Here is a 9,430-nt window from a genome sequence, read left to right as displayed (position 1 = left end):
CGGAGGTGTACTACTGCGCATACGCCGATGAGCAGCACAGGGAAATGTAGTTTATGTGGTCTTGTACCGGAACCGTGGCTCCACAGACGATAAAACATTGTTGTATAAAGTACCTAAAAGGCCAAGGGATACTTGAGTAAAAGTACAAGTATCTTAACAGAAAATTACTTGAAGTCATTATTTATAATATTACTTATATATACTTTATATTACTTAAGTAAAAGTTTTAAAAGTCATTTTCTGATATAGAAATGTGCTAACGTTTTGGAAGGAAAAGTATTAAAAAGTGTAAAGTAAGGATTGAGCCATGGTGGCTCATTGGTCGGGTGAATTATCTTTCAACTCGAAGGTTGTGGGTTCAATTCCTCACTCTGCTAGTCTATATGTGTCCTCGAACAAGACACTTAACCCCATGTGGAAGTGTGTGAATGGCTGAATGGTAGAACTGTAGTGTAAAGCAGGTCATTCTTAAAATGTTACAGTTACTGTCACCAGATCACAGGTTCAGACTGAAACAAAATCTGGTCAGTCAGATTTGTGTTTACTAATTATTACTCAAAGAAAAAACTACACCGTATGAAGCAGATCAAACAGCAAACAAATTCTGATTTAGTGACACATTTTATTGGAGAAATCAATATCTCACCAAACTCATACTGTACTTATATACGACATACAACTTACACTTACAATTTCTTTTTTCATATGTTGCAATGATAATTCCAGTCCAAAACTAACCCCAAAAATTCTCCATCTTGTCAACAAAGAATAGAACGTGGGTCAGGGGGTCACACATCTAGATCACTCCTTGCTTCCTTGACTTCTTTCTCCCCTGCTTGTGTCCTGCTGGGCTGCGGCAGCATCCATAAACCAGAGCAAAGATGACCAGAGACAGAGTTCCCAGCACAAACACTCCTATGACCACCGCGCCGCCCACTGCCCACGGCTCCTGATGCATCCGACATAGGAACCTTTTCATCCAGTCATCCGGTGACCCTGTGAGATACTGCTGCCCACACTCACTACACATAGGGGGTGAGAAACCAGAGAAAAGCTCTAATGTGATACCTTTAGCTGCCACTAATTATGCTTCATGGCTTCCACAGAGTTACATTTTCACATTTACAGTTGAAAAATGTCTCTCAAAAGTCAGTTTTTTAGGAAATAATCAGCACCAGACACACGAAAACTCACCTAACCACGTCCATGTCCGGCTAAATGATCCTCTCACAGCTCAGTGACTCCCAACAGTGAAGTTTGTGAGTGTAATGTGGTGTGTGAGGGAAAACAAAAGGCTTCAGCTACCGCTCTGATCCACTCGCAACCCTGCAGGTATTTGAGCTCAGCTCAAACATTTCAATATCCGTGTACACAGAGGAGTCAAAACTCAAACGTCTGCTGCGGCCCTGTTTTCCCTGTGTGAAGGCCACAGCAAAGTGAAAGCAATGGTTTCCTGGTTAATGTTTACTCAAAACACGGAATGGCCGAGGCATGGGTCTGACAAATAGCTGTGTAAACATCAAAGCACTCTTTTACTCATGTGATTTAAACCTATTTTAATTTAATAAGACATTATTGTTTCATGTCTTAAAATAAAAACACATAAAAGTCAGAATACCTTAAATAGATGGACATATGGACAGTGTATAATAGTTTTTGATATAATATTGTCCAACAAAGTAAGAAAGTAAGAAAACGGATAATTTAAAATTTCTTTTTTAATATTATATATCATATACTGGTGTCAATGTCCATATTTCATATGTCAAAAGGGGGGGTCAAACCATGCCACAATTTTAACATACATTTTAGAGTAACACAATAACAATAACAGCAGCAGCAATAATAACAATAATAATAATAGTAATACTACTAATAATAATAATGTAATGGAGTAAATGTATGATTTACAGGCAAAAATAGCAGCTTTATATAGATGATAAAACATAATTTTGGTTGATTGGCTGGCTCACAAGCTTATACTAATATCTGTACATTTGAATTTTGAAAAAAAGTGACTTTTCAATAACATTTATAGTATAATAAGACATGTAAGAACTAAAAAAAATACCTTGGGGAAAAGTTGTTACATATAGTTGAACAAAAATAATAATACAAAAATAACAATTTTGTCATTGTCCTATATCAAACAATGAACTCTTATTTTACATTTGAAGAGTTACAAACATTTGTACATTATATAAAATTGACCAGCAGAGGGCGTACTCTCTCTCTCTTTCTGTGTCATGCACCACATCTCAGAACTCAAGGGATCAAATTAAATTCCTTCTTCATTCATCCCTTCCTTCCGTTTCCTTTACTGACTTTACTGACATAAAGGTCTTGTATCGTAAGAATAAAGACATGAAGGATGGATGCCGCATGTCCTCCGTACCCCCTCCTCAGACGGGTTCAGGTTCGAGAGGCTGGACACTGGAGGAGGCCTGTTGTTTTGTCTTCTCCTGGTAGCAGCAGTAGACACAGGGCAGTATGATCATGAAGATGAACATGGCTGAAATGAGAGAGAGAGATGAGTACAAACTATTATTCAGTTAATCAATTATTAATCAAAGTTTTCTGATTTTTCAGCTTCTTAAATGTGTAAATATTGATTAAAAAAAAGTCTGAATTCTGAGATTTTAAATCAATATTCTGAGATTACAGTCAGGGAAAAAAAAGTCAGAATGTTTTCTCAGAATTCTGATTTTAATTTCAAAAGTCAGGCTGTATTATTTTCTTTTTCTTTTATATTTATATTATGAGCAGGGTCAGCTCTATGAAGGCTGCCATTTTGGACCCCCATGTTTACTCAATAGCCCACAATAAACAAACGATTTGATGCAAACTGAAGGCTCCAACATTCTTTAAAGGGAACGGTGAGGTGATAGAAGTTCTCTACCGTAAGTCTTATAGAATCAAAGAAGAACTCACCAACGAAGAGGACGACCACCACGAAAGCTCTCTGATCCAGAACATTGGCTCGTGGTAGATCCAGAAGTTTGCTCAACATCTTTTCAAGAATTTCCATCATCTCCTCTTTCACGTCCATGCTGTCTCAGGTGTACAGCACCTCAAACGATGAAGGGAACAAGATAAATAAATAAATAAATGAATAGATAAATAAATAAGGAAAAAGGGCTTTGTAGACCTCACACACGTCTGCACCTGAAGAAAAGGACTAGATGCTACTGGATGTAGGAAAAGTTATTTTCATAGACAGCTCCACCCTTCACTGTACCTCCACCCTACAATTACCCCTCGTGTGGCACTGCACTGCAGTACTGTACACCCATAATAACCCTGAGACACTCACTCTAAGGCTGGGTCTCTATTCAGGGTTTGCAGCCTTGGAGGACCACATTTGGAGGCTTAAAGGTGTTCAAATGTGTCACAAGGCCTGTTCCAATTCACAAATCAACTTTTTCCACCTCTAAACACTTGCGTTGCGAATCACCAGAGACAACACAATAGAATATTATCACGATATTTAAGTAATGATACAAAATTATCACGATATTGCGAAATACTGAGTGTAAATAACCCAAAGTGTGACTGTGGTAGGTCGTAAGCGATGGTTTTATTTTGAAAGGGTAAAATACCGGAAATAGAAAAATACGTGACAAATGTAGGGCAAATTAAGGCTGCAAAAGCACTCTTCATTGTTTGTTTAGCAGCTGTATTTGTTTTATTTTATATTGTGTGTGTTTTGGCTCGTTTCTTATGTCGGTTAGTACTGTATAGAGCTTTATAGAGCTTCATGTTCATGTGAACGTTATGCTAGTAGCATCACTTCCTGATTATGACTTCATTAGCCTCATCCTGTGATTTGTTTTACGAGAAAGTTATTACAGTTGGTTCATATACACAATTCATTATAAGTGTTTCACACATTTTATTTCAACATTCTCATATTAAATTGTTGTTTAGTAAAATGGGTTAAGTTAAACATATTATACTCTAATAGAGTTTGTTTGAAATAACATTAAAAGGGTTAAAGAGGAGTTAAAGGGAGATAATACATATGTTCATGTAAGTTAATTTTTGTTTTGATTGTTTCTAACATTTAAAGTTGTCTTTATTTAACTATTTACAACATAACTATTCATAACATCAACTATGTGCAGCAATAACCTGAGCAGAAAGCTCCTGAAAATAAGAATAATAATGAAAAAGTTCTGTAATGTTATCAATAAGGTGAATGTGGGAACAGATGGTGACACAATTTCTGTGGAAGCATCCAGGGCTTCCGGTTGGTGATTTACAGAGTCTGCCGCCTCCGTAGATCACGCAGGCCTCTAATAAGTGTCCTGATTTCCACTTCGATGAACATGTGTGGATGGGACATGTGTCAGACCCGACAAAGACCTGTGTCCGATACCTCAGATCATGCAGCCTCGGGAACATTTGTAACCAGTGTCCTTCCTACATGCTCAGTTTAATTATAAACCAGCAAAACTATTTTAAGTCTGGCATTTCAGGCCTGTCATCATGAGAGCAGCAGCTGTGTGTGGGTGAGAGCCCAGCTGATACCAGTCAGGCTGCACAGGACTGTGACACTGCAGCGGATGACGTCCGTCTGCGTGATAAACACTGGAGATTATTGGATACATATGAGGGTTATAATTACTGTAATATGTCTATGTGAATGGGTTTTCGTGAGCCTTTTTACCAAATAAAGTGGTACAGCTGTAGTCAGCCAATCACATCCCAGCAACTCACTGCATTTAGGTATTAACGCGTGGCAATAACAATGGTTGTGTTGTGAAATTCTTGTCAAAATGGGAGTTTCTTTCAATGTAAAATGTAACACCTTTGAACATCCTGCCTTGGTGAAATCTTACTGATGCTGCCATGCACTGTATGTTGACGTACACTCATGAGCCACTTTATTAGGTACACCCTTTAACCAACGATTTTAAAGGTGATCTGCCATACTATCATCATATGCCGCACTATAACATACTGTATCACACAGCTATGTGTTCAGATCTTTATTCTACATACTAGAATAGAAAAACAATAAAAAAATACATTTTTATTCAAAGAAAATTGACTTATTATATTTCCACATGAACAGGTTCAACCAAACAAGACATCCATAAAAAAGTATGGTATCTCTATGATCTAACTGTAATTTTCTATTTACAATACGTACAACAATCACATTTTCTACACTGGACCACCAGAGGGCACTCTAGTTTTCATGCTTTATGTTTGATTCCCATTTGTTTGTCAGATTCCTGATGAGAATATCAACAGGGCACCAAACCACTGAATAAGTCATAACAGAGTCACTGTGTGGCATAAAAGTTCACGTCGGATTTCTCAATGAGTCTTTTCATCCTTTGCACTGTTGAGTTTTTGTTGTGGGAAAAATGATCCCACACAGATTTTCATTGTCCTCGGTGAATCTCGATTCAAGTCATGCTACCACTGCTCTGATGAAACATCATGGAAATGGAAACATCATGGAAATACTGTACGACGTCATCCTTCCCTTGATGAATTTAGTCTGTGTTTTTTCTCAATAACAAGGAAAACAAAAACAGCCTTGGATGGAAGAGGCCGTATGTTCTTGAAGAGTCTGTTCTCTGTCTCCTCTTCAGACAGGCTGAACTCTGGACGCCTGGTATTTTGGCTTCCCACAGCAGCAGCAGCAGCAGTGCATACAGGAGAGCAGGACCATAAAGAGAAATGTGGCTAAAAGGGAGAAACAGAAGTTACAGAAGACAACATGGATCAGAACGTAAAGAATTATTTGTACAGAACGCAGATGTGCTTTTGGAAAAACTTCTACTACTATGTAACAGTTGCTGTTTCAGTAGCACATGTATGCGTTTAACAAAATTGTATCCATGCATATGTGTCTACATCGTGGCTGCTGTGTTTCTGAACACCAATTTGCTCTTAAAATACGGTTAGTTTGTGGAGGTGTGAATGCCCAACCGAACTGTGATGCGCATCAAAGAAGCGAACTCTGGTCCACCAAAAAACGACCATAAACTCACCAACAAACAGAATGAGGACAAAGAAGGCTCCCTGCTCCAGAGGACTGGCGTGTGGGAGACCCTGTAGTTTGGTCGACAGCTTCTGAAGAATATTCATCACCTCCTCTTTGACGTCCATGTTGACTCTCAGATGTGCAGCAGATCACACGGAGAAAACCTCACACCACAACGCCTGAAAAAGACAAGATGATATGAAATGAAGGAAATCTAATAATACATTTAATTCAATAGCCCCTCTCAGCTGCTGTCCCTCCAGCAGGTGGCGCTATGCCCTTGACTCAGTTTTCATGTACTGACATTTTCCGGCCAGGTCTCTTAGCTCACCTGTACAGTTTTGTGCAAATCAGTAAATATACAGAAAAGTTACAGGCAACGTTTTTGTTTTGTTGCTAATGCTTAATGCTAAAGATAGACGCCAAATTCAAAATGGCTGACTTCCTTTTGCGTTGAGGTCATGGTCCCAATACACTTTTTTGTTCTTCTCGGGCTGTGACATGTTCCCACCAAGTTATGTGAAATTTGTTGCAACTGAGTTTTGGCCATTTTGGACCACTGTCGATGTATTTCCCTTATTTTATCAAATGTTTCACCAGTTCTGATTTGCGTGCCAATTTCCGTCCATTTCCACTGATACTCAAAAATGCGATTCTTTGGGGAGAGAAAAAAAATCTGTGAGTACTCGGGCTCTAATTACAGCATTAACCTTCACTACTGCAAATCTGCACTTCACTGTTGTTGCCATTAAGGTTAATAATACTGTATAATAATTTAGACTAAGGAATAAAGATACCACATAAGATACATCACATGTATCGTATACACCAGTCGACCCACAGATGGGTTACCTGAGATTATTTTTGGTATATGTCTGGTTTACCTATCTAGAAATAACATTATGTAAATGGCAGTAAAACAGTTAGAAATCAATATAATCAATAAAAATCATGTTCTTTTCAAGATTTATATCGTGAATTGCTTCATATAACAAACAGAATTAAAACAATCAAATAATAGTTAAGAATAACAATAGTTCAATCAAATAAAACAAACAGTAGATGGTGTTATTTATGATTTGAGGATGTGTATTTGTGGCACCAGACAACATCCTGAACCTGCTTTCAGCTCTTCTCCTTTTTTGTGGTTACAATGATTTGTTTTGCAAAAGCACGTCTACAGTTCTCACAGGAAGAGCCTGACTACTCTGTGGCACAGAACCTGCACCAGGCCTGTGTTGTTTTGAAGATAATTTCTGGTTTAACTCTGGGTTTTCGGTGGTTGTGCTGTTGGCAGGAGTCAGAATCATCTTTAATAGCCAAGTATGAGTGCAGATAAAGTGTAATTACACTTAACACAGAAAAAGGAGACATGACAAGGACAATAAACTGACAACTGACATACAGTAAGTTGAATCTGACGATATCTTGACGACCACAAATCCTGATTTGAGATTTGGGGAATTTCTAATTTTAAAGGTTGCTTTGCAGATAGTAGGAATCGTTCCATCAAGGCACCTGTATGCAGAAGAGTTGCTGAAGAACAACCACTAGAGTGGTTCCTCTTTCTGGTTACAGTCAACCATGATGGGCCACATTTTGTAAACAGAGACTTGAGAGGTTACAAACGTCAGGAACTGTGGGACTGTTCAAGGAATCCTGCCTTCTGTACCTTTAGCTTTGATTAGTGGGTGACACTGTTTGGTTCTCCTGGAGCTCACTATCTGATAGTGAAAATCTCAACCACCTGCCAGAGTTTTAGCCTGAGGAATGCCTGACCTCTGCTGCTGGCCTCTGCAATGTCTTTTCTTTTCTTTTTTTTTACTTCACTCCCACACCATGTTTCAGAGGGAGCAAAAAACTCAAGGACATAACAAAACCATGCTGCTTCATCTCACAGAGGAAGTTAACATTTCCTTTAAAGCTCAGTAAACTTATTTGTCATTTTTAAAGAAGGTAAATCCTCTCTCTGTATTATATACTGACATATGAAAAGCATTAAAAGCAAGCTCTTACCTCTGCAACTGCACTTAAGAGAGTTGCTGCAGTTTCCACTTGTAAACTGTTCCCTGAAAGGAGTCAGTTGTCTCCAGCAGAGGTTCCACGGACCTTTACTCCCCCTCTCTTCTGTTGTGTCTCATTTGTTCCCTCACTCTGGTTTGTTTACAGTGGAGTCTGCTTGTCTCAGGCTGTTCATCTAATTATCTTTCTCCACTGCAGACTGAGAGAGAGAGAAGCAGCAGCAGCAGCAGCAGAAGTGGATGTTTGGAAGTAATTCGACTCTGAGCAGATTAGCAGTGCTGCCTACAACTGTTCCTCCTGTGGTGAACACTCACTTTCTCTGACTCTCAGGTCTTTCATTCTGTGTGCACTTCTTCTCCCCCCACCCTCTACTCCCTTTTCTTTCACCCTCCTTTCTCTCTCTCCTCCCAGTCTCTCCCCTGTCCAACCACCTCCCAAATTCACTATTATTCACTGCTGCTTACGCTGTCTCTCACTCCCCCTCACCCTCTGTGCTGTCTGTACATTTGAACACTCATTCAGTTTTCTCTCTCTTGCCAGAGACCAGCTGTGCCAGGGCCTCTTTTTGTCTACAGTCACCGTGGAGACAAGGTTCCTTCTCAAAGGAGCTGGGGGGTGGAGTGAGTGTGAAAGAGTGTGCATCCATCAGATGCCCCACATTTCTCAATAGCACGTATGTTTACGCTTTGTTTTTTCCTTGTTTCCTCCACGTACACACAATTAAAGTTGTACAACACCACATTTTTGTCTAGTTTTGTCACAGGTGAGGTCTCCTGGACTCGGTCAGAAACAAAGAACAATGTAGCCTTTGAAAGATTTTAGTGTCTGGACTGGTTTGTTGTTGTTCGATGCCTTTCTGTAGTTTTTAGGGTTGATATGAATCGACTGTGTGCATTTGAGACTGTCTTAAGTTAAGTTGAACAAGCCACAAATGGTCCTCACTCATTTCCTAACAGCACAAAGTTCCTTCCTTAGGCGATTGTTGGGTCTAGTGGTCATTTCCATTTGAACAGTACCACTAATGTGCTCTGTTTGTTTTGTTTTTTATGGAAAATGTGATCATTTATTTAGAATATTTTTATCCTAGTACCTAAGGGAAACGTCTAACTCTTTAGCCAATAAATGCTAACTAAGTTCACCAATTTAAAGCTGCTGTTAGGGAAATGTTTTAGTTAAAATCCATGTTAAATTGCTTAATTTTCACTGTCACTGATCTTGAGTATTTACTCAGTCAGTACATTAAACATGCACAGTTTAATCAAGCTAAGGCCATAGTCCAACTGAGACAGGCAATTGGACAACTTACTGAGTCTCAGTATGCATGCAGAGGAGAAAATCGATTTATTGGCTGCACCTCTCTATAAACTAATCTGTATTGAATCGGTTTCCCGTTGACCTTTTTAATCG

General features: G+C 39.0%; 1 protein-coding gene across 1 annotated transcript; it reads right to left on the bottom strand.

Annotated features, from left to right (window-relative positions):
- Positions 1–1,658: 1,658 nt before the first annotated feature.
- On the bottom strand, positions 1,659–3,157 carry LOC122759658 (small integral membrane protein 5-like). Its single transcript, XM_044014623.1, has 2 exons — positions 2,932–3,157; positions 1,659–2,512 (listed from the first exon to the last, which is right to left on the bottom strand). The coding sequence occupies exons 1-2, from the start codon at positions 3,047–3,049 to the stop codon at positions 2,403–2,405; spliced, it is 228 nt and encodes a 75-aa protein (XP_043870558.1). The 5' UTR covers positions 3,050–3,157; the 3' UTR covers positions 1,659–2,402.
- Between the last annotated feature and the right edge of the window lie 6,273 nt (positions 3,158–9,430).

The sequence above is a fragment of the Solea senegalensis genome, linkage group LG18, assembly GCF_019176455.1.
Source record: "Solea senegalensis isolate Sse05_10M linkage group LG18, IFAPA_SoseM_1, whole genome shotgun sequence".
NCBI lineage: Eukaryota > Metazoa > Chordata > Actinopteri > Pleuronectiformes > Soleidae > Solea > Solea senegalensis.
Note: the sequence above shows the minus strand (reverse complement) of the source record. Positions and strands in the feature narration are given on the sequence as shown.

Coding starts and splice junctions, on each gene's coding strand:
- LOC122759658 (XM_044014623.1), bottom strand. CDS start 3,049: ATGGACGTGAAAGAGGAGATGATGGAAATTCTTGAAAAGATGTTGAGC. Junction 2,513..2,931: donor GGTGGTCGTCCTCTTCGTTG/GTGAGTTCTTCT, acceptor CTCTCATTTCAG/CCATGTTCATCTTCATGATC.